This window comes from Lingula anatina, chromosome 10 (assembly GCF_051362555.1).
Source record: "Lingula anatina isolate TDL-2025a chromosome 10, LinAna3.0, whole genome shotgun sequence".
Classification (NCBI taxonomy): Eukaryota; Metazoa; Brachiopoda; class Lingulata; order Lingulida; family Lingulidae; genus Lingula; species Lingula anatina.
In genome coordinates, this window is record NC_141776.1 from 1812489 (window position 1) to 1839834 (window position 27346).

General features: G+C 36.4%; 1 protein-coding gene across 1 annotated transcript; it reads left to right on the forward strand.

Moving 5' to 3' along the window:
• Positions 1 to 21141: 21141 nt before the first annotated feature.
• Positions 21142 to 26335, forward strand: LOC106152981 (uncharacterized). Its single transcript, XM_086996483.1, has 6 exons — positions 21142 to 21274; positions 22943 to 23059; positions 24359 to 24496; positions 24909 to 25025; positions 25514 to 25627; positions 26038 to 26335. Exons 1-6 carry the CDS (start codon positions 21190 to 21192, stop codon positions 26187 to 26189), a joined length of 723 nt encoding a protein of 240 aa, XP_086852609.1. The 5' UTR covers positions 21142 to 21189; the 3' UTR covers positions 26190 to 26335.
• The last annotated feature ends 1011 nt before the right edge of the window (positions 26336 to 27346 follow it).

Below are 27346 nucleotides of genomic sequence, written 5' to 3' on the forward strand. Positions count from 1 at the left end.
AGGTGTCAATAAAACATACTTCTGTTCTTACAGGATGGGTGGAATAAACAGACAGAAAATGAAATAATAAAATATGCAAGAGAGGATGCACAGTTATTTGAATAATTTAAGAACAAAGCATATAATGAATATTCATTCGAAGATTCATTGAAAGTTATGACTGAATTAAGGATACCAATTGGAAATAAAGTATTTTAGGCATTACATTTTGTTCTTCTTAGTCCTCCACAATTTTCACATCTAATTTGCTTTGGCTTTTGTGATTCTAAACATAAAATCCTTGTCGTACTTAGTTAAATTACGAAGATGAATGGATATGGAAGACACCCAACGGTTAATGGGATATTTTTCATGTTTTAAATAAATATTTCAATGACAAATGACACATTGCCTAGTTAACGTGTAGGCCACAACAAACTCATAACTACATTGTAGTCAATATCTATGCGACTTTGATACATGACGTGGAAGTTCAACATAATGGAAACCCCTATGGCGCGATAGGCAATATGAAATTACTAACAGTATATGACTATATGAAATGCTTGCAAGCTGCGTTTTGCAGTAAAAAAGTCATTCTATGTTCAAACAAGCACAGTTGTGATTGGATGGCTGCCAACGTGTCAAGTATTTTACACTGATATCATTTGCAGTATATTATTTACCAGTTTATTATACTGCGTTGTTCAACATTTGATAAGCATGGCAATGTGTTCAGGTATTTAAATTGTCGAAAGTTACTAGGAGCTATTAATTATTATTATTTCTATCATAATTTCTATCACCAGCTTCATCTTACCATTTTTATAGTAAATTATTTTTATTTAAAAAAAAACACTGAAGAAATATGTTTGTGTATTACTGAATTCAACAAAATGTGCTGCGGTATTCTTGAAAACGGGATAAAAGTGCACATAAAACATACAATTCTTTCTCTTACAGGATCGACGAATTACACTCAGAAAACCGAATAACAGAAAAAGTGTAAGAGAGGATACACACTTATTTGATAAAACCAAAGTAATAATAACAATTTATTTGTGCATTTATCGAAAATTATGCCTAAGCTAGGGATAATTGAAAATAAAACACTTTAGGTGTTGCGTTTTGTTCTTTTAAGTGATCCACAATTCTCAAATCACATTTGTTTCAATGATTCTTAACATAAAAAAGTTCTCTTGAGTTAAAATAGGACAGAAATGGACATTTGCAATGCGCTACGGTAAATGGATTTAAATGGTTTTAATATCAAACACCACATTGTCAAACTCACACGTTGGCCACAACAGGCTAATTATCCTCTTTATTTATTGTTCTTTACTATTGGTATCAGAACAAGCGTCGTGAAAGGGCGATTGCAGGGAGCTCTTTATTGTAGTTTCAATGGTAGTTTGTGTGTCAGAAAAAATACGCCTGCATGCTCAGATCACATCTGACGACACCTGTTGAACAAATCAAACAGTGCACCTTGCCGAGTTATATTGACACTTGGGTTTACAAATATGTTAAACTGGTCTATGTTCGAACATGAAAACAGTAATGTAAATGCCCGTCAAGATCGATATATAACTTTAAAAACTCTAAGATAACTATTAATTTTTTTTTTATATAAAGAGAAAGTTTTTCATTGATTTATTTGCTTTTTTCTTAACATTAAAAATGCACTACAGAAAATGATGTATAATTCCACTTATATATTTGTTAAACTGTTTTGGCATGACTTAAGATAATTACCATTGTACTTGATCCGTTGATATAGTGAGACACGTTACCAAAATCAATTAACATTAAACCTACATATTACGAGCTGAATACAGGTCCCATTTGGAACTGGACAAAGTGATCTGGACAGCAGCACATAAACTAAATTTTATTTTAGAAATAAACGTTTTAGCAATTGTCAAGATATAAAACCACGCCTTAATTCTGATGATTGTGCCTTTTGTTACTGCATCTGCCAATACTGCAATTTTGTCAGTTTGCCAAATGTAATAGTAAACATATTGTTTTGATTTGGTTCGTAGAAAGACATGGCCACCAAACAGTACGATAAATCAGAGGTCGTAAACAAATAATGCTTTACATAAGTCATATACTGGTTGTAAGTTCATATTATCCAACGCCCTTTATCAAAGTAGCGCTTAAATTAACTGGGTGATGCAAATAAAACTGTTGTTTAATTTTTTGGTTATTATTCCAACAATCTATCGCCATCACCATTTGTATACACAACACACACACACACACACACGAGAGAGAGAGAGAGAGAGAGGGAGAAGAGAGAGAGAGACCAAAGACACGGATAAGAGGCTTTGTTATTTTACTTGTTTGTTTTATTTAATCGGAATAAATCGTGTTTGAGGACAAAGTCCAAATTCGCCTCCAGAATAAACAATGTGACTTAACAAGCATCGCTTTTCATAAAGCCATATGCTGGAAGTAATTTCATATCATCCAAAGCGTCATAGGGGTTTCCATTATTTTTTATTCCGACGGCCTGTATCAAAGTAGCACTGAAATCAACTGGGTGACGCAAATAAAATAAAATAGCTAACTGGTGACGGGTGCCTTCAGTTATTCCATCACTATGTCATACACTCACGATGGCTATCACGGAATTAATGATATCAAATGTTGATTTAACTAAGCAAACTAAGTACAATATAGCAGTGCTGTTATAGACCTTAATGAACTCTGGTTGAATATTTTTGGCTATCTCTCACTATTTTGCCCAAATCCAGCAGTTTATGTGGCGCACAGACACAAACACACGAGAGAGAGAATCTGAGTTTCATCTGAAAAATGTATTGTTAGAACTAGGCCAATTCGACGGGTAATATCATAATAAAAAGTCAAGCAAATTGTTGGCTAGAGTTTCCTTTACCGCATTACCTCAATACTAATATTTGTCAAGCTACGGGAGTGTTAATGGAAGCCACGACCTGTATGAAGATTTTCTGGGTCAAATATAAAAATACAAGATATATTCTGAACGAAGGAAGCCGACGAAATACCCAAAAATGGCGTGTGATAATAAACTGGGCATCCTATATTCAAATAAGCACTTTCGTGATTGGATAATTTATCGTGTGACACGTTTTCCACGAGATACACTGTCGAATCGGTGCTAGCAGTATATGATAACCAGTATGTGACTTCAACGAGAAAAAAAAAGGAGGTAAGTTTTGTGTCAACTGTGAAATATTGTGATCGGTGCAATTCTGCAACTTTATGGTGGTCTCCTGCACACACTGATTGTTGGTAACTAAACTGTGAATATCTCTCATTAGTTCTGGCGGAGGGTACTGCTTTTAATCAAATGTTTGTTGTTCATGTTTGGCCAGGAATCCAATGAACCTAAATACCACCAAAGAGTGTTTCATACGGTAGTTGATTGCCTCGATTCAACAACTACCATTTGAATTTTAAGAGAGCAATGATAGTGAGAAAATGTATTTTCCATTTGTTGAATCTATTTCGAAGACTCACTCAAATTTAGTTCAAGCTTGGTCAGGAATCCAATGAACATTTAAATACCAAAGACTGATTAATAAAGTTTATTGTTGCCTGATATCACACTTTTAACAACCGCCTTTAGAATTTTAAGAGATGGATAGTGAAGGTGTTAGAAAGTAGGCACTCTCCATTTTTTAAAACTAGTTCGAAGCTTCAACCAAATATAGAGCAAATTTTGTTTCAAGTGATTCAATCATATATTTATCGCTACACACTATCAAGCAAATTGATTTGAAAGCCGTTGCCATTCTACAGGCTTGCTGATGCACGTCGGCCCTGCAGGTATGTTCTCTGGGACAAATGGATTATATGCATTTCTGCTAAACGAAAAAGAGCGGGTATTGACAGAATCTGCAAATAAATGGCAAAGTTGGTTTTTATTAATATTCGGGTATTTTTTTTACAATATTCGGGTTTTTAAAAATAAAATTCTGTTAACAAAGTATCAAGAGTTAACAAGATGTTATCATAACCAACACCCAAACCTGCCCCATATTAAATATATATTGCATTGTTTGCCTCGTAAGCTGCGATGTTTTCAAGAAAACAAACCCAATTTTAATTAAAAGTTTAAATATGCACATATATATGATGTTGAATTTTACCACTTTCTTCTGAATATCTTATTTCATTCCAGCATAGAAGTGCTATACAAGAGTGATGTGTCTAACACCAACCAATCAATGATGGGATTGTTGTTCTGCCCGAGTCTTGTCCTGGTCTTGTTTGCGTGTGTCAGTCAAACTCAGCTGAGTCAAGCTGGTAAGTGTGAAGAGACCAGCTCGACATCCATGTACATGTACAATAGCATGTTTTAATTTCTAAGATACGGTATCAGTTTTCGTTTCAGCTTTTTGTTCTCAGCATTTCTTGGTTGCAATAATTATATGCCTGGTTTTTGTGGATCTTTTCAATTCTAAATCATTCCCACCTTTCTGCGGAGAATGCAATCCAAGCTGCGGCTTATGCACCTTTCGTAGTTAGCATTCACAATAACCAGCACTACCGTATGACCAGGTCTTTTCCTTACTTCGTTCTCAATTTGCTTAGTGCTAAGCGAGGGGACTCCAGGTACTATTATAATGGTCTTTGGTATGACAAGGCTATGCACGGGGATCAAACTCATGACCATTTGCAACCAGAGCACTCTCTGTAGGTGGTCTTTTAAATCATGTAGACATGGTGTACAAGCCGTGCCGTAACATTGTTAACAGGATAAAATGTGCATGACATATCTATTAAAATTGTTTGAATTTCTAAAGTTTAAAGTATATGTGTGAAATGATAAAGCATGCCTAACATTTAAATTGGCTTGCAACATCTAGTTTCAGACGGATGCGACCGTGACAGTTGCTATAATAATGGGCACTGCGTAGATAATGCCGACGAACCGCTTGGCTTCAAGTGCTTTTGTCAACGTGGCTATTTCGGAAAGAGATGCGAATTATGTAAGCAACGTCTTTGTGACCCTGTTGTCCTCTGTAGATAACAGGAAATAGTTATACACAATCAAATGATAGAAAGCATCTTAACGTTTGCAACAACTGATACCAGCAGATATGCTTCATGTTAATACAATTTATCCATGAACAATGTATCTACATTGTTTCTACATGTAAGTTTTTTATTTATTCATTTATTTATTTATTCATTTATTTATAGTTTTTTTCTGCAAAATGAAGAGTATGTCATTTTCGTTTGATGACGTGGGCTGATCCAGTGTTCACAACATCATCAACATCTTATTCTCAAGAGAAATAAAAAGACTGAGCAAAAGGACGCAAAACGGTGTCAAACAAACCAAACCATTTTGCCGAATTATAATTTCACAAAACGTTATAAATATATCACATTGGTAATTTTTCTCTTTTCGACTAAACGTCCTTCAATATCGACAAATAACTTTAAAAACTTTTACTTTAATATTTATTATATGTAAGGACGAAGATTTTTTATGACTAATTTGCTTTTTTTTTGCCATTTACAACTGCACTACAAAAGTTAAACTAAAAATGATGTACTATTCCACTTACATATTTGTTAAATTGTTTTGACATGGTTTAAGATAATTACCATGTTACTTAATAGGTTAAGATAGTGAGACACGTTACCAAAATCAATTTACATAAAACCTACATGTTACGATCTCAATACAAGACCATTTGCAACGGGACAAAGTCATCTGGACAACAGCACATAAACCAAAAACTATTTGGAAAAAAATATTAGCAATTGTCGCTCTGATGATTGTGTCTTTTGTTACTGCATCTGTCGATACTGTCATTTTGTAATTTTTTTCAAAAGTAAAAGTGAATATATATTTTTTTTTTTTTTTGGTTTTGATTTGGTTCGTATAAAGACATGGTCGCCAAACAGTATGGTATATCAGAGGTCGTTAAAAAAATCCCCTTTCTTTAGTCATACACCCCATTTCCATAGATTTTTAGATCGATCTATCCCTGTGGGGAGTCTCACTAGATTACTGTCAGCTTGGCCGGCTTAAGCGTCTGTCCCGCCTACTAAAAGCTGTAAGGGGGTAATTAACTTGAGCTCGGCTGACTGCAATTTAGCGTGAACCCCCAGGGAGTTAGGTTGATCGAAAACTTAATCTTTATATCGATCTAAATCTCTGGGAAAGCACCCATATACTGGAAGAAATTACATATTATCCAACGCGTCACAGGGTTTCCAATATGTTTAACTATGACGTCCTTTATCAAAGTAGCACTTAAAATAACTGGGTGATGCAAATAAAATAGCTCACGCTCACAAGCGAGAGAGAGAGGGAGAGAGAAGGACCAATGCCACGGATAGAAGGATTTGTACATTTACTTCTTTGTTTATTTACTCGGACTAAATCGTGTTTGATGTCAAAGTCTAAATTCGCATCCAGAATAAGCAATACGACTTATCAAGCATCGCTTTTCATATAGCCATGTTCTGGAAGTAATTTTTTCATATCATCCAAAGCGTCATAGGGGTTTCCATTATTTTTTTATTCCGAGGGCCTGTATCAAGGTAGCACTGAAATCAACTGGGTGACGCAAATAGAAAAAATAGCTAACTGGTGTGAGATGCCGTCTGTAGTGTAATATTTTGATTATTTTGGCTGTTATTCAATCGCTGTGTCACACGCACACATACACACGCAAACGGACACACACACGCACACACACACACACACACACACACACACAACAAAGAGAGTTGAGGGAGCAAAGTGGGGAATAAAAAACTAAGCGATGGCTGCCACGGAGAGAAGGATATCAAATATTTGATTTAACTGAGCAATACAGATATAATATTGCAATGCTGTTATAGACCTTAATGAACTCAGGTTGAATATTTTTGCCAATCTCTCACTATCTTGCCCCAATCCAGTAGTTTATGTGGCGCACAAACACAAACACACGAGAGAGAGAATTTCATTAGAAAACTTTATCGTTAGAACTGGGTTAATTCGACGGGCAACATCATAATAAAAAAGACAAACAAATTGTTGGCTAGAGTTTCCTTTACCGCTTTACCTCAATACTAATATTTTCCAAGCTACGGGAGTGTTAATGGAAGTCACGTCCTGTATGAAATTTTTCTAGGTCAAATATAAAATACACGTATGCTGAACGAAATAAGCCACAAATGGGGTGTGATTATAAACTGCGCATCCTATATCTAAATAAGCACTTTTGTGATTGGATGGTTTCTCGCGTGCCTCGTTTTTTACCAGATACACTGATGTCCCGGTGCTGGCTGTATATTATAACCAGTAGGTGATGAGAAGTTGCATTTCCTGACCTGACTTCGACGAGAAAAAAGGAGGTGAGTTTTTTTGTTAACTGTAAAATATTTTGATCGATGCGATTCTGCTACTTGATGGTGATCCCCTGCACACACCGATTGTTGGTAATTAAACAGTGAAATAGCTCTCGGTGGTGCTGCATGGTGGAGGGTAACGCTTCCTGTCAAATACGTGTTGTTCATGTTTGGCCAGGAATCCAATGGACCTAAATACGAACAAAGAGTGATTAATACAGGAGATGATTACCTTGGTCCAAACAACCGCCTTATGAATTTCAAAAGAGGAATAATTGTAATTTTCCATTTGTTGAAACTATTTCCTAGACTCATTCAAATTTAGAGCAAATTTAATTTCAAGTGATTTCATCATATATTTTCGGTACAGACCATTAAGCAAATTGATTTGAAAGCTATTGGCATTCTACGGGCGTGCTAATGGACGCTCGTCGGTCCTGCAGGTATGTTGTCCGAGACAAATGGATTATATGCATTTCTGCTGAACGAAAAAACGACTGGTATTTGCAGAATCTGAGAATGAGTTGCAAAGTTGGTTTTAACAATATTTGGTTACTAAGATGAACACAGTTTTGACTTGATGGGTCCCCATATGTGTCCCGATTATCACAAAGTACACTGTGACACTGGCAATGCATTCTAATAGTTTTAAAAGGGCTGTTCCCAGCAGGCATAGTTGCGTTGGATCAACGTTGAAAACAGGTTGATACGTTGAATTGCCGTTGATCTACCTAAATTCAAAGTTAAATCAACGTTGATTCAGCCACGTCGAAACACCGTCATACCGTCTGTAATGTGACGTTGACTCAACGTTGTATTTTGGTCAATGACACAACCTTGCAGTTATGGATTGTAATTGAAAATATTAATTATTGAAAAGGTGATACTTTGTTTATCAATACTGTAAGTAAATGTATCAAAATAATAACAAAAGGGTTTTAAAGTAAAAGGGACAGTTGTTTTGTGTCTTTAGTTAACTAGTGAATTTTCTTAACTTGTTATTCAGAAATACATGACAATAAACTGAATTCCTTGCAAGGTCAGCTAACACTAGGATGAATAACTTGCTGTAAATCTGATGAGGTTGAGTTAACAGTTCTTGGTAACCTGTTATAGATAGACAGGTTGAGATGACTGTGACTTTGTTATATAGATGGTTGTAGTTATCTTCTTATATATATATATATATATATATATATATATATATATATATATATATATATATATATATATATATATATATAAGGCACCAAAACCAGTTTTATTTACAAACAACAATGCTTGTTGCTATGGTTACAGGAAAGCTCGATTTTTGGCCAGTGTTTTCAAAACCTTACTATTATTAGATTTCGAAACCTTATTAAAGACATTAAACAAGTAATTATTTTTTAAAAAGCCCATTCAGAAAAAGCCATCAAAAAGCACTGGCATCTCATGGCAGAGTTTTAGTTTTATCTTTCCTGTCACCTTTACCAAATGATTCCAGCTTATATAAACTTCAAAGCTGAATACGATGTTATTGTAACCAGCACCCCACCCAGCAACCATGTTAAATTACATTGGAGACACTGTTAAATGATAAATCACTGACACGCACAGGTAACTGCAACGATTTTGCCATGAGCGTTCTATCGCACATTGCAATGCTCCCGAAAAAGATAATATATTGCCGTGTGGCATTGTTTGCGTGCCTCGTAATCTGCAATGTTTTCAAGAAAGCAAGCCTGATTTAGTTTAAAGATTGTCATACCTGTATGATGATGCTGAAATCTGAAAATCTTATGTTATTCCAGCGTAGAAGTGCTATAAAAGAGTACTGTATCTAACATCAACCAATCAATGATGGGATTGTTGTTCCGCCCGAGCCTTGTTCTGGCCTTGATGGCGTGCGTCTTCCTCAGTCAAACTCAGCTGAGTCAAACTGGTAAGTGTGTAGAGGCCAACTCGACATCCAAGTTAATGTACATTAGCATGTTTGCAATTCTGAGATCCGATATCAAATTTTGTTTCAGCATTTTGGTCTCAACATTATTTTCAATTCTTTTTTTTCATTCTTTTCAATTATATGCCTGTTTTTTATGGATCTTTTTAATTCTAAGTCATTCCCACTTGTCTAGCTGCGGCATATGCAACTCTCGTAGTTAGCATTCACAATAACCAGCACTATCATATGACCAGGTCCTTTCCTTACTTCAACCTCAATATGCTGAGTGCTAAGTAAGCATGCAGCAGCTACTATATTAATGGTCTTTGGTATGGCCAGGCCATAAGGATCAAACTCATGACTTCCTGCACCAGACTTGATCACTCACTGTGGATTCTTTATATATAATTTAGGCATGGTCCAGGGGTACAAGCCAGGGCGTAGTGAAAACGATATGATACGCATGATCTTCCTATTGAAATTGTATGAATTTCAAAAATTCAATTAAACTTTATATTGTAAACTGATAAAACGTGACTGACATTTTTAAATTGCCTTGCAACACCTATTTTCAGACGTATGCGAGGAGGACAGTTGCTATAATGGTGGGTATTGCAAAGAGAGTCCTGGCGATCCGTCTGGCTTCCGGTGCAATTGCTTTCGGTATTTAGGAAAGAGATGCGAATTTTGTAAGCAGTATCTTTGTTACACTTACTGTCGTCCTTTGTGGATAACAGGACATAGTTATGTACGGTAAAATGTAAGAAAACATGTTTAATATCGCAACTATTGATACCAGCTGATATGCTTTATTTAATACATTTTATTATTCATCAGTTATTTATTTATTTATTTTTAGTTCTTGCTGCAGAATGAACAGTATGTCATTTTCGTTTGATGATGTGGGGTGGCCCATTGTTAACACACTATTCACAACATACACATCATCATCAACATCTTATTCCAAAGATAAAAGAAAAAGGCTGAAAAAAATACCAAAAAAGTGTCTGGTGGAAATTGTGTACAAAATGAATTCTATAGATATCAGTTGTAAACCTGCCTTAGTAAATGCTCAAATTATAAGAATTGAAATATCTCAGCTGAAAGAGCATGAGAAGCATTTTATAACCCTTCTATATCCTCATTTCAGCCCCGTGCTTCTTCAATTACTGCAGGAATGGCGCAACGTGTGCAGTTCATAGTACAACTTTAGATTCGCTGTGCATTTGTCCCGAGGGTTATTACGGAGCAACGTGCGGATTAGGTAAGCACTACCTATCCAATACTGCATACTGTACATTATGTATCTCAGTATTGAAATAAAACAGCTAATAACTATCGAGTTGTGAAGCATGCAGCAAAAGAACTTACAAAGCAGATTTGCTAGCGCAAAAAATTGATGTCAGGAAATGATAACAGGTGCCAGTAAAAGTAACACCTTTAGACTGATATTAAGTCAAATGGCAATATATCTCTCTATATAAACTACACTACCATATTCAAACGATTAGGTGGAACACATTAAAACAAGTCCTTTGGCTATGGATATCTGTTTGTTAATTATAATTCAACTAACATATTCTGGACCCGATTTTATCAAGGATGGATAGCGTTATCCTATGGATAAGATGTCTGGTACATGTATGCTCTGGATAGCGCTATGAATAGGATAACGAGTTTTATCAACATTGGATAGCGTTATCAGAACAGGTGTTTGCCATTAGTCTATTGATATTCTAACATTATTTATCAAATGGACACATTGTTATGAAAATGATCCGTGCAATCTCCACGAGAGACAAATTATCTTTTATTTTACTAAAAACGTTCCTTCTAAAACGACGAAAAACATCTGCATTGCTACTGATAGAATGTGCCAAACGTGCCAAGGCAGCCATTTTGTTTTAGCGACTTTGTTCTTCCACTGCAAATTATAAATACGAGGCACATCTAATCCAATGGGGTCTGTTTTGAAAGTGTCAGTTTTAGAATATCGTGTAGATATTACTCCCATTATTTTAATGAATGTACCATCTTGAAATATATATTTTTTGTGGGTAATTTATTTTCCAGATATGGTATCACTTTTTAGCAACAATAATGACTTTTACCATGTTTATAGCAACCAGTTGCATTATGGGAATACTTTTCCAAATTTGGTATTGGGTAAATTTCCACAGGATTACTATAATGCAAAAGAGATTTTTTCCATGGGTATTGTTATCCATAGGATAGTGCAATCCAGTGTTGATGAAACCGGGCCCAGGTGATTAAGTGGAACTTATGAAAACATAAAATAACGGCCATTAAGGTGGTCTAATTTTTTCAAGTATTCAGTAGCAGGCAAGTGCCAACGTACATTTATTTATTTATTTTGTTTTGTTTTCAGCAAAATGTGGGGAAAACGCCCACTGCGCTAACAAGCTGCATAACCGTCCATTGCCTGAGAACAATGGCAAGTGCAATCCAACATATAACCAACATTGTGTTTGCAACGAGGGTTACAGTGGGGACGGGTTCAACTGCATTGGTAGGTCTTACGCCTCTTTCAGAACAGTGGACAGTCCTTGGGTCAAATATGGCCAATTCACTTGAATACTTCGACCTAATCTATTTAGTGTCTTTTAGTGGATTAGACGGTCCTACCCCAAACTGTATTCAGAATGAGGTAAAAAAAAACAGACATGGCCGAATTAAAGAGTTTAAGCAAAAGATAACATACGGCACTCTAGCCAGATGTAATATAGAACATGTCCTTTGGCTGTACTATAATGCAACAAGCATGTTCAGGTGATTAGGTGGAACTTGAGAAAACTCGCCATAAAACAATGCCAATCAAGGTGGTTTAAAAATCTTCGGGAATTCAGTCGCAGGCGAGTGCCAACGAACATATTTTTTTTTTAATTTGTTTTCAGTACAATGCGGGAAAAACGCCCACTGTGCTAACAAGCTGCATAATGGTCCATTGTCTGAGAACAATGGCAAGTGCGATCCAGTAGATAGCCAACATTGTGTTTGCAACGAGGGTTACAGTGGGGACGGATTTAACTGCACTAGTAAGTATTATAGAATATTTGGGTTACTGAATAGTTCTGTTTTTTTTTTTTCTAAGCTTTCTATTGTAAGACAGGACAAAGTTTGGGATACTTACGGAGACAGAACAACGGCATTTTCTTTATAGAAAATAATGAAACACGTGTTTTGTTACATGATAATGTTAATTTCTGTTTTTGACGCAATTTGCCTGTCATCATTACTTCACTCATTGATAGCTAGGCGGCACCGAAAATTAACACTAAAGACCGTTGCAAGGACCATATAAATTGGTGGTTGAAATAAAAAATAATATTTATATAAATGATATCTTTTGTAATTAAACGTCAGATAATGTCTCTAATAAGGGGATCTAATCACACATTTGGGCAAGGGGCAGTATGTGTTACATTAAGATATGTACTAATATATACGACGTTATTGGAAATCTGCATGTTCATACGTATTTATTATTTTGCGTTGTTAAGCATTTGATATGCATGACAATATCTTAAAGTATTTAAAACATTGAAAGTTCCGAGGGGCTTTAAAATTTTAGTAAAAATGAAAACACTGAAGAATTTTGTTTGTATATTACTGAACGCACCAACATGTGCTCTAATGAAAAACAGGGTCAAGGTGTTCATAATATAAATTTCTTTTATTTCAGAATCGACGAAATAAACAACCAGAAAATGAAATAAGAAAATTATGCAAGAGAGGATACACAGTTATTAGATCAATTTCAAAACCAAATGTGTAATAAATATTCATTTAAAGATTCATTGAGAATCATATCTGAATGAAGCATATCAATTGAAAATAAAATATTTTGGGCAATGCATTTGGTTTCCTTTAGTACTGTACAATTGTCACATTTCATTTGTTTTGCTATTTGTGATTGTAAACATACGAACAGAAATGGACATTGACAACGCACTACAGTTGTTGGATTATTTTTCATGTTTGTAATATTTCAATAACAAATGCCACATTGCCTCACTCTTGCATTGGTCACCACAGACTCATAACCAGCTGCAATAAGAGGTCTATTTTATGGGTATCAGAACATGCTTCGTCAAAGAGCAATTGCAGGGAATTGACTACTTTATTGTAGTTCTAGCCAGTTTCTGTGTCAGGAAAAACATTTTTGCATGTTGGGGACATGTCTAACGAGGTCTACATAGCAGACATATAGCAGACAGTGCATCTAGCCGAGTTATTATGTCAAATCATTCTACAAATTTATAACATTGGTAATGTCGCTCCGTTCCATCAGGGAAACAGCGATATCTGTGTGAAATAGCAGCATTCACCGCTAAAATTTCTAGATGAATATTTTTTTATTGTAAGCAGGACGTTTTTATATGACATACATGTATTTGCTTTTTCTTAACAGTCAAAACTGCGCTACGAAAGCTTTACCTTAAATGATGCATCATTCAACTTACGTATTTGTTAAACTGTTTCGGTATGCTTTGAGATACTTACCATTTTACCTAGTCGATTAACATAGTGAGTCACCTTACCAAAATGAATTTAAATAAAACTTAGACGTTACGGGCTGAATAAAAGTCCCATTTGCAACTGGAAAGCACATCAACCAAAAATTATTTTTGGACATTTTTCTCAATTCTCAAGATAGAAAACCATGTCTTCGTTCTGACGATTAGTGTCTTTTGTTACGGCATCTGTCGATACTGTAATTTTGTCATTGATCAAATGTAATGGGTAAACATATCGTTTTGATTTGGTTCGTGGAAAGACATGGTCGCCAAACAGTATGGTAAATCAGAGGTCGCAAAAAAACATTGCCTTCCATTAGTCATACACCGAAATGTACAGAAGAGGTCAGCAGAACACGGGGGATAACACAAACACAATGAATGTGTGGACTGGAAAGCATGTTAGCAATCATCCAGGGATTTTTAACGGCCAACCACACCCAAACCCAGGGTTAGTTACCGCTCAAATGGGCCAACCTGTATATACTGTAAATAGCGTTCCAATTTTTAGGCCCAGAGTTCCTTCACCGCAGCTTTCAAGTACTCCAAGATAGGATCTAGTGGAGGGGAAAGTAACTAGGAAAGAAAATGCTTCAACTTTAAAATTGTCTGTAACCATCTATACTCTTGACAGGCACAACCCTGTGGTTGAAATCTTTGTTGCTTATCTGTGGTTGCTTAAGATCAAACCGAGTATCACTGGTTTGAGAGATGGTATATTGATGTTCATAGTGTACATATATGTAACACATGAAGGTTCAAATTCTCGTAGGCATTATAATTGCGATCTTTATTGTGAGTTAGGAGGAAGTGTTTTGAATCATTTTCAACTGATCACAACTGACATAGTCGGCAATTTGCCTAGTAGACTTGTTAACTCGATTTATTCTTATAGTCAAATTTCTACTAGTATAGCAAAATGCAAAATGGAGCCAAATTACGTTATATCCTTATTTTCATTATCTTCTTTATCTCCAACACCCGTAACTTGCTGCTGGTTACCTCTGGTGACTATTATACTTCTACTGCTCTTAATTTCAGGGGAAGTCTACCCAAGCCCCGGTGACTCTCAGTCTTGGAAAGTGGAAACAATTTTAGTGTCTGCTACTTTTAATAACAGTACAAATTATCTCAATATATACAACCGAAATAATGTGCTAAACAATAGATTGGCCAAAAGTATGTCTTTTCTTACCGGTACCTTTTTTCCATCCTCTCTGTTTATCTTACCAATAACTCCTGGTCTGCCCTATAAAATTAATTTATGTCTATTGCTCTTAATTTCAGGTGATATCCACCCAAATCCAGGCCCACATAAACGTCTGCAAAATCGGGTTGAGGAAGTCAATTTTTTGTTTTCAAACATCAGAAGCATCAGTGCGGAAAATGGTGCAAGATTTGAGGCCTTAATGATCCGAGCCAAACTCCTAAAAGCGTCAATCATCGGCTTATGTGAGGTGGGAAAGTTATCTTCTTATCAGTTAAACACTGTCTACAACATCGAGGGTTACCATTCTCCCATCTACTACAACATTGGCCAAGGCTTATTAATCTATGTCAGCTCGAAAATAGTTTACAAAGAATGTCCTCAGTTAAAGAGTAACGATCTCAACTGCATTTGGATTGAATTTCAGTTACAGTTTAAGCGGTTTTTATATGGCATCTTCTATAGGTCGCCTAGTCAAACATCAACCGAAAGAGACAAGTTTGTGAACTTATGTAAAATGAGTCTCGAAAAAGCATGCCAACTAAATTCAAACGGTATTTTTATTAATGGAGACTTTAATGCTCACTCTCTTAGTTGGTTCAGAAAAGGTAAGGAAGACCTCACGGGTAAGCTTTTGAGCAGTTTGTTTCTAGAAAAAGGCTTCGATCAACTGATCCACGAGCCTACCAGGATACAAGGAAAATCCGCTTCTTGTATCGATTTGACTCTGACAAACAGACCCGACTTAATTAACAGTGCCTTCGTTGACCCGCCCATTGGCCAAACGGATCATAGTACCCTCGTTACTGAACTTTGTATTACTCAACCCAAACACGATCCTGTATATAGAACAATATGGAAGTACGATCAGGCTAATTTGGTGGCTTTAGACAAAGACATAAGCGAATATGACTGGGAAACTCTATTTTTAAAAAATAATTATGATATGAACGAAAAAACTGAAGTTTTTACTGATTCTTTACTCTCTTTTTACAAACGCCATATACCCCATAAAAGGAGGCTGATCAGGTCAAATGACAAGCCATGGTTTAATGACCAAATCAAGCATGAGTTAAATAAGAAAAAGAAACTATATAAAAAAATGAGGATTAAACCTTCAGAAAGGAATGAAAATAATTACAAAAATCAGGCGATAAAAGTTAAAGAATTAATAATTAAAACAAAAGAATCATTCCTTAATTCTAAAATAGAGAGCCTCGACAATAAAGGTGATGATAGTAAATCATACTGGACCGTAATGAAAAATATTCTTGGGAAACAGCGATCGTCTTCTATTCCTATTCTCAATAACCCGAGAAATGGATCTGTCGCTTCTACTGATCAAGAAAAGGCTGATGAATTTCTGTCCTATTTCTCATCAATGTACCACTCGGACTCTGTAGCAAATGTTGGCGAAATTCTCTTTCCTGTAAGAACTGATGCTTCCCTATCTCAGATACAATCCACTATTAGTGAAATTAAATCGATAATTGATGATTTAGACCCATCTAAAGCTAACGGCCCTGACCTGATTACCGTCAAGATGATAAAACTTACCAAAAACTCCGTGGTGAAGCCCCTAAATATTCTGTTCAACGCAATTATACAGTCTAACACCTTCCCCAACATCTGGAAAATTGCCGAAATTTGCCCAATCTTTAAAAAAGATGATAAAAAATATATTTTAAACTATAGACCAATTTCTTTACTTAGTATTATATCTAAGATTTTAGAGCGAATAATATATAATAGAGTGATTAACTTTATTCTGAACAACAAACTCCTATACCCTAAACAATCCGGCTTTTTGAAGGGTCATAGCACAGAGCACCAGCTCTTGGCGATTCATAATTTAATTACGAGTAATTCTATTAATGGTTATGACACCAGAGGAGTCTTTCTCGATATAGAGGCTGCTTTCGACAGAGTTCCCCATTCACTCCTTCTCCTTAAACTCAAGTCTTACGGTCTAACCGGCAAACTTCATGCACTATTGTCATCGTACTTGACTAATAGAAGAGTTAAAGTACGTGTTGGTGGGAAATCGTCTAATTTATCTAAGGGAGGTTACATAAATACAAGTGTACCCCAAGGTAGCATACTTGGCCCATTACTTTTTCTCATATATATAAATGACCTCCCTGACGGACTCTCTACTGATTGTTTCATCTATGCGGATGATACTTCCCTCTTTATGCCCTCGCGTCGGGGAGATGTTGATTCACATGCTATATTACAAGGTGACCTACGTACCATTGAAAATTGGTCCAATAAATGGAAACTCAATTTTAAACCGGCAAAGTGCCGCGAAATTATATTCGGCAAAGAAAATGATAATAGTACATACCCTGAATTGTATATAAACAATACCATGATACCTAGGACAAAGAGCCACAAACACCTGGGACTAGTACTTGATTCAAAACTAAATTTTAATGATCATACTGATTATGTTTGCGAAAAGGTTCAACGGGCCGTAAATGCACTAAAACCTCTATACTGCAAAGTTAGGTCCAAACATTTAAATGTTATATATAATGCCTTTATCCAATCACAATTTGATTACTGTGACATCTTCTATCATAACTCACTCCAGAAGAAATTATCGAAACTATCGTCTCTTCAATACCAAGCCGGCAAAATAGTACTGGGAGCCTTACCTAGCTCTTGTACCTCCAAAATATTTGAACAACTAAATTGGATTTCTCTATTTGATAGAAGAAAAATGCATGCTCAAAAAATTATGTTTTCAGTCATGGCGAATTTGGTCCCCTCCTATGTTTCTGATATATTCCGCCCATTCAGAAACCCTTTTCCAATCATAACCCGAGAAAATAACAAAAGAGACTTTAAACTTCCTCCTAAATACCCCCGTACCTCAGTTAACTATTTTCTGATGTCTTCATGGGATCAACTCTCCTCCTCCACTAAATCTTTACCTTCAATCTCATCTTTCAAGAACTCGATAAAAAAACACCTCACTGCTGGGTCGCTTTCAACAACAACACTAAACTTGAACAGAAATCATGAAAAAATTCTTAACAGAGCGAGGGTCGGTTGTTTATTTAGAGCAGAATTGTTTAGGCATAACTGGACTACTATTGATACACCACACTGCACCTGTGGTGCCCTTGAAACCCCTCTTCACTTTTTCTTCAGATGCCCTTTACTCAATTCAAAGTACCCTCCCCTTTACCAAAAAATAAATGAAACTCTACATGCAAGCAAGACCTCTTTCAAAACACAAAAAGAAAAGCTGTCGTTATTTCTCTACGGTCATAAATCCTTATCACCCACCCAAAATGAAATTATCTTCGACACTGTTGCAAATTTTCTTCTCGTAAACTTTGTTATCACTTAATAGGTATTATCTCTTTTCCTCTTCTTTCTTTCTGTACTTAACTTGTGCTCCTGATATATATATGAAGTTTTATATTTACTCTGTTGTATATATGTATATACCTATCCATTTGTTTTATTTATTTATTTACTTATTTAATTTAATTTTGTGGAGAGCATATAATGCTTCCAGCGCCTTGCCTCCACTTCATTCTTTTGAATAAACGTTGTTTAAAAAAAACACCGGGAGAAATTACATATTACACAACGCGTCATAGGGTTTCCATTATGTTTACCTCCGACGTCCTGTATCAAATGTTCCATATAGTCATATACTGGCTGAAAGTAACCGGATGATGCAAATAAAATAGCTCACTGGCCTGAGAAGCATCTTTTTGTTTACATTTTGGGCTATTATTCCAACAATTTCTCACCCTCACCTAGCTCTTTAGGCATGCACATTGCACACACACACACGAGCGAGAGAGAGAGAGAGAGAGAGAGAGAGAGAGAGAGAGAGAGAGAGAGAGAGAGGAACGATTTAATTTTTAAAAGTTTCATTTACTCAGACTTAATCATGCCAGATGACAAAGTCCAAATTAGCATAATAAACAATACCATCGACAAGCATCGCTTTCCATATAGTCATATACTGGTAGTAATGTCATATCATCCAATGCGTCATACGGGTTTCCGTTATGTTTACTAGGACGTCCCGTACGTATCACAGCATCACTGAAATAAACTGGGTGATGCAAAAAAATCTCGCTGGTGTGAGAAGCCTACTAATTTTTGGGCTATAATTCCAACACTTTCTCGCCCTCACCTACCTGTTTAGGCACACACACTAACACACACACACACACACACACACAGAGAAAAGAGAGAGAGATGGAGAAGCGAGAGAGAGAGAGGAAAGCTAGACCGATGCCACGGATAGAAGGATTTATTTAAGTTTCATTTACTTGGACTAAATCGTGTTTGGTGACAAAGGCCAAATTCGCATTCAGAATAAATAATGCGACTTAACAAGCATCGCTTATCATATAATCATATACTGTAAGCAATTTCATATCATCCAAAGCGTCATACGGTTTTCCATTATTTTAAATACCGTCGTCCTGTATCAAAGAGGCACTGAAATAAAGTAGGTGATGCAAATTAAATAGTTCAAGGGTGTGAGAGACCTTTTTCGGTTGAATTTTTGTACAGTATGTTTTGGCTGTTATCCCATCACACGCACACGCACACACACACACACGCACACGCACACGCACACGCACGCACGCACGCACGCACACACACACACACACACACACACACACGAGGCCAATAGAGTTGAGGTAGAAAGAGAGAGATGGGGGGAGAAAACTGGCAACTGGATAGCTGCCACTGAAAGAATAACACAGCAATATATATATATATATATATATATATATATATATACTTGCACAGGAAAAACTTTTACTTTCAATATATATATGATAAAAAAGTAATAAAGAACAGCAGTTATTTTGCCCAGACTTCGTTGCATCTTCAGGGGAATACCCCCTGCTCATGCAATGAAACAGGTCGTTGGAGCATCGATATTATAATAAGCACTTTCGTGATTGGATGGCTTCTTGTGTGCCATGTTTTTCACGAGATACACTGATGTACCGGTTCTGACAGTATATTATAACCAGTAGGTGGGGAGACATTTCATTTCCTTAACTGATTTCAACGAGGAAAAACGAGGTAAGTTTTATGTTAACTGAGAAATATTTTGATCGGTGCAATTCCCATGCACACACACGGAATCCAACGGTCCTAAATCGTACTTCAATGATGTCATTATACATTTATCGCTACAGACTATCAAGCAAATAGATTTGACTTTCTAATGGCGTGCTAATGAACGCTCGTCGATCCTGCAGGTATCTTCTCTGAGACAAATGGATTATACGCATTTCTGCTAAACGAAAAATGGCGGACATTTACAGAACCTGCGATTGACTTGCAAAGTTGGTTTTTAACATTATTCGGATTTTTAAAAAACCTTAAAAGATGAGCACGATCGGGATTTGATGGGTTCTCATATTAGTAGTGGATTTATTATTTTTTTCCTGTAGCAGACGCAGGTCCACAGCACCAAAACCGCCTTTATTTCCTGTCACTGATGCTTGTTGCTATGGGCACAAGCAAAACCTGACTTTTGGCCATTTTTTTTAAAGCGGGAGAGGTGATTCCGAAAACTGGTAGATTTTGAAGCCTTATTTCTGAAATTTGAAACCATGTACATAATTACAGACCAATTCTTAGAGAATTTAATCCCAGAAGTGGTGTTTTGCAAAACTTCAGATTCCTCATACTATAATCCATAATAATATTTGGTTCTTAATAACAATAACAACAAATCCTTTATCGTTTTAAGTGGCCAAGTTTAATTTTTCTTTTTTTGATAAGATGGTATTCTATATACAAAATATTATTCGCTTGAACATTTCCAGAAAAATAGGTTTCTGAAAAGCCCTGCAATCCCCTGGCAGACATAGACTTCTATCTTTTCTGTCACTGTTATCGACTGAATCCATCTTTTATTAGCTGCCATGTTGAATGAGTTGTTCCCCTAGCCAGCACACAAACCTGCTACCATGGTACTTTGGAGAGACTGTAAAAATGATGAATCACGCACACGCACAGGCAACTGCGAAAGGGTTGACTCACCACAGAAAGTAAGCCCAATTTTGTTTAAAGATTGTCAAACATGTATGACGATGTTGGAATTTCACCATTTTGTTCTTCTGAATATCTTATTTTATTCCAGAATAGGAGTGCTATAAAAGAGTACTGTATCTAACATCAACCAACCAATGATGGGATTGTTGTTCTGTCCGAGCCTTGCCCTGGCCTTGATGGCGTGCGTCTTTCTCAGTCAGCCTCAGCTGAGTCAAACTTGTAAGTGTATAGATACCTGCTTGACATCCATGTACATGTACAGTAGCATGTTTGCAGTTCATTATCAATTTTCGCCTCAGCATTTTGGTCTCAACATTGCCAGACTCAACTGAGTGAAAAATGTAACGGACCATTTCCAGAGATATTTGGATCAATCTATCTCCCTGGGGAGTCTCACTAAATTGCTATCAAACTAACCGGCTTAAACGCCTGTCACGCCTAGTAAAACTGTTAGGAGTAATTATCTAGCTGATTCGGTAGGCGTGACAGTCATTGAAGCCTCTTGAGCTAATAGCAATTAAGCGTGAACACCCAGGAAGTTAGGTCGATCCAGGGGCCCGTTTCACGAAGCAGTCATTAGTTAAAATAACTAAACACTGAACTATCTCGCTAACGAGGAAACTTAGCGATTTTCGAGGGGTGTTTCACGAAGCAGTCGTTAACTCATCGCTAAGTTCAGTCGTAAAGTTCGGTCGTTAGTACTCTCGTTACTCACCGTAGTCTCGAAACTTGCGTAAAAGTGTCACGAAAGCACTAACTTTCCATTTTTTGGCTGGAAATGCATAAGAACGTCTGCTTTGAGGTCATCGTAAAGGATCTCTACCACCTTTTTGCCGCTCTTTTTGTTACAGCTAGGGGCAACCTCTCTTAAATTACATCATCATGTGTATATTCTGATAGATTCTGCCTATCATGAAAATGTCGCAGTCTATGTTGCCATCTGGCGGTACAGATAGCAAAATAGGCAGCTGCCATATTGTATACAAAGGCAAACGGCAGACAATGTGAACTAAGCAACCTTTTTTATTTCACTCATTATGCAAGGTAAATACGAGACAATAATGAGCGAGAGATCTTGAGTGAGAGATCTAGCGATAGCTTCGTGAAACGGCACTCGTAACTAGCGAGGGGCTAAATACCTACCGCTAACTAACTACTGCTTCGTGAAATACAGCTAGGCCCCAGATGGATCGATCTAATTCTGCGGGAACCCAGTCTTAGACATGACGTACAAGCTGTAACAGTGTGAAAATGATAAAATATGCATGGCCTATCTATTCAGATTGTTTGATGGATACAACATTGGTCAAAAAGGTTGTCCCACCTCCATTTCCATTTACTCTTCTTTACAAATTATCACCTCACAGCAATAGAAATAGAAATAGTGCTTTTTATTACAAATACCGTGCCTAACATGATTAATGGTTAAAAATACAAAATAGTGGTGAGAATATACACATTTTATACCATTTTGTAAAATTTGTAAGACTTACCCCCCTTAAACGAGCACACCCTAATGCTAATTGTGTGTGAATATGGTGACATTTGATGGCGTATTTTCAATTTAATAGACATTTCTTTACATCTGTAGAAGTCACATATAGGCTTAACAGTGGATTTGAGGGGGTACGTCTTATAAATTTTACAAAATAGTATAAAATGTGTATATTCTCACCACTTTTTTGTATTTTTAATCATTAATCATGTTAGGCACGGTATCTGTAATAAAAAGCACTATTTCTAACAAATTACGGCTGTAAGGTGATCATCTGTAAATAAAAGTACATGGAAATGAGGGTGGGACAACCTTTTTTACCAATGTTGTATGTGTGAAATGAAAAAAAAAAATGCTTAACATATCAATTGCCTTGCAACATCTATTTTCAGACGGATGTAAACCTGACAGTTGTTATCATAATGGCACTTGCGAAGTTACTACCGACTATCCGTCGGGCTTCCAGTGCTTTTGTCAACATGACTATTTCGGAGAGAGATGCGAATTGAGTAAGCAACGTCTTTGTGACACATAGGCTACTATCGTCCTTTGTGGATAACAGAAAATAGTTATACACAGTAAGATGTTAGAAAGCATGTTTACTATTACAACAATTGATACCGGCAGATGGATGCTTCATTTAATACAATGTATTCATTAGCAATGAGTCTTCTTCTATATGTTAGAGTTTTTGTTTCTTTCTTTCTTTCTTTCTTTCTTTCTTTCTTTCTTTATTTTTAGCTTCATTTATTTATTTATGTATTTATTCGTTTTTTTATTTTTAGTTTTTTTTTTCTGCAAAATGAACAGTATGTCATATTCGTTTGATGACGTGAGTTCGTCCAGTGTTCACAACATCATCAACATCTTTTTCTGAAGAGAAAGAAAAAAAGCCTTAGCAAAAGTACGCAAAACACTGCCAGGTGGAAATTCTGTGCAAAATGAGTTCCACAGATATTAGTTGCCCTGCCTTATTACTGTATTTGAATTGAAATATCTCAACTGAAAGAGCATACATGCTAAGCATTTTATAAGCCTTGCAATATCCCCATTTCAGCTTCATGCCATCTGTTTCATAAATGCCTGAATGGCTCAGTGTGTGTATTTAATACTACAAACTCGCAATATTTGTGCATTTGCACCAGGGGTCCTTTCGCAACTGATTGCTATGGTAAGCCGTGCCTTTCTTAGATCGCATTCACAACGAGTTGAGCCAGGCTTTACAAATCCTGGAGACTAAATATGGCGGACGTACATGAAAGAAAAACCGCCTAATCTTTTAATAGTCTCTCCGCCTCTCACACGCCTCCCCACGTGTCGTCCCAATGGAGCCGAGGTTTAATGACTGTCCCCCGCAGGGACGACGTGTGGGGAGGCGTGTGAGAGGCGGAGAGACTATTAAAAGATTAGGCGGTTTTTCTTTCATGTACGACCGCCATATTTAGTCCCCAGGATATGTAAAGCCTGGCTCAACTCGTTGTGAATGCGATCTTATACTACATACATTGTGTGTCTCAGTATTGAAAGATAAAAGATATAAGAAAGATCTAAGTTGTAAAGATTTACAAAGCAAATTTAGCAGCTCAAAAATTGATGACAGAAGATATGTAGCAAGTACCACTAATAATAAATATAGACTGATATCACATCATATGTCAGGATCTCTCTTTATAAACTATAATACCATGCTCAAACGATTAGGTGGAACTTATGAAAGCACGTCTTAAAATAACGCCCATTAAAGTGGTTAAAAAAATCAAGCATTTTTTCGCGGGAGAGTGCCAACTTACATTTTTCTTTGTTTTCAGAAATGTGTGGGGAAAACTCCCACTGCATGTACGGGATTTATTCAGTGTTTAAACTATTTGATTACAACTGCGATTTACATTATGGCTATCGTTGTGTTTGCGACGAGGGTTACAGATATGATGGAGGTTTTTGCCAAGGTAAGTTTTAAATAGGCCGAATTCAGCACAGTCCCCTAATGTATTCAGTGTATAAGGCGGTCCTACTCGAAATTGCGCTGGTGTTCAGAATGAAAAAAAAAAGACAGACATGGATGAGTTGAGAACAATGACCACTGCGATTCAGGATCTTACCAATATTGTGTTTGCGACGAGGGTTACCTTAGGGACGGATTGAACTGCACCAATAAGCCTTATAGTATATTTGGATGATTGAACAATTCCGGAATTTGAAATTGGACATGACGAAAGTACAGGAGTCTTTTCCATAGGCATTTTTTTGGACTAACATTTTAGACCCCAGAGTTTTAGCAGATTTTAAAATTTTAAACTATATGTGTGATACGATAAAGCATGCCTAATAGTTAAATTGGTTTGCAACATCTGTTTTCAGAGATATGTCACACTGATAGTTGCTTTCAAAATGGGTTTTGCGAAGTTAATCATGAAGAACCGCTTGGTTTCAAGTGCGTTTGTGACCCTGGTTTTTTCGGAGAGAGATGCGCATTGAGTAAGCAATGTCCTCGTGACATTTACTATCGACTTTTCTGGACAACAGGAAATAGTTATACACAGCCAAATGTTAGAAAGCATATTTACTTTTGCAACAATTGATACCAGCAGATATGCTTAATTAAATAGTAGTGTGTCTACCCAAAGAGTTATTTATGTAAGAGTTATTTATTTATTTGTTTTTAGGTTTTTACTTTGAAACGAACAGTACTCCATTATCGCTTGATGGCGGGGGGGGGGGGGGGGGGGGGTCCAGTGTTAATTCATACAACACAGTATTGATAACATTAAGTTTAAGTGCTTTTTTGATCTGAAGAGTAAGAAAAAGGGCTGAGAAATGTACACAAAAAATGGCAGGTGTAAATTCTGTACGAAATGAATTCTGTAGATATTAGTTACGCTGCCTTAGTAAATGCTTAAATTATAAGAATTGAAATAACTTTTAATGCTTAGCATTTTATAGCACTTGCAGTGTCCTCATTTCAGGTCTGTGCCTTTGGAATAAATGCTTGAATGATGCAACGTGTGTAGTTAATACTATAAGTGCGCGATCGTGGTGCATTTGTGACGAGGGTTATTTCGGAACATTGTGCGAAAAAGGTAAGCCGTGCCCTTCTAATACTGCACACATTGTGTATCTCAGTATTAACATATATCTATGTTGTGAAGCATGCAGCAAAGGGAATTACAAAGCAAATTTACCAGCGCAAAAATTGCTGCCAGAAAATATGTAGCAAGTACAGTAGTAGTACCTTCTATAGACTGATTTCAAGTCATATGGCTCTAGATCTCTGTTTATAAACTATAATACTATATTCAAACGATTTTGTTACGAAAACGTGTCCTATGGCTGTAGATCTCTGTTTATGATAATACAACTAACATATTCAGATGATTAGGTGGAACTTATGAAAACACGTCATAATATAACGCCCATTTAGGTGGTTTAAAATATTCAGGTATTCAGTCGCGGGCGAGTGGCAACGTACATTTTTTTAATTTGTTTTCAGCACAATGTGGGGAAAACGCACACTGCGCTGACAAGCTGCGCAATCGGCCATTGCCCGATAAAAATGACAACTGCAATTCATTATATGACCAACATTGTGTTTGCAACGAGGGTTACAGCGGGGATGGATTCAACTGCACCGGTAGGTCTTAGGTCGCATTCGGAACAGTGGACTAACTAGTCCTCGGGTCAAATATGGCCTACTCACTTGTATACTTCTCCCTAATATATTCAGTCTATATAAGTGGATTCGACGGTCCAACCCCAAAGTGTATTCAGCAAAGTGTATAGAGCAAAAAAAAAAAAAAAAAAAAAAAAAAAAAAACATGGGCGAGTTTAACAAGTTTAAGGTTTATACAGGTCTGTTCATAAAATTTCATTATTCTGCGTTTTTCAATATTTGATGGAAATATGTGTACTCTGAAAGGTCATTATGTCTATCATAATTATTATCAATTTCATTTTATCATTTTTATTAAAAATAATTTTATAAAAAAATAAACACTTTATAATTTTGCAAAAATGCTCATCAGCTAGGTAGTTTGATAATAAATAAAAATTAGCAAACACAAGCCGAGAAAAATGTCTTACCGTTAGGTTACTTTTGTGGGACTATATGTGAGATTAACTGTCGTGACTGCATTTTTTTTTTTTTTTTACATTGGTGAGACAGATAGACAGTTTAAGACCAGGGCTAGTGAACAAAGAAAACCAGTGACTGCATCGGACGTACATAGAAAATACCAGCTCTGCCACTTCTAAACATGTTATAAACACCGGTCCATCACTGGAATCCAACTAGGTTCCCTGAATCCAAGTCATCTGAGATCCTACGTAAGAAACGAGAGGTTATCATCATCAGCTGTCACAAGCCATCCATGGATAGGGACGGTGGGTCGATCTACCTGACATTTATAAGAGTGTCCTGGCCCCTATACCACCTATTGGACACTGAGTATCAACGTCTACTCACGTCATTCTGATAAAGGCATACGTCCAGGTTTGCCGAAAGCTTCCGGTATGAAAGTTTCTCGGCTTGTGTTTGACTGAAAAAAATTGTTTGTGCATTACTGAATGCACCAAATGCCCTCTAATATAAAAACGGGGTAAAGGTGTTCAGAAAACATGTTTTTTTTTTTATTTCAGAATCGGTGGAATAAAAAACCAGAATACGAAATAACAAAAAAAAAATTGCAGGAGAGGATCCGCAGTTATTTGATTTAATTACGAACTGAATGTATTATAAATACTCATTTGGACATTCATTGCAAATTATGTATGAATTAAGTTTTAATTGAATCAACTGGAAA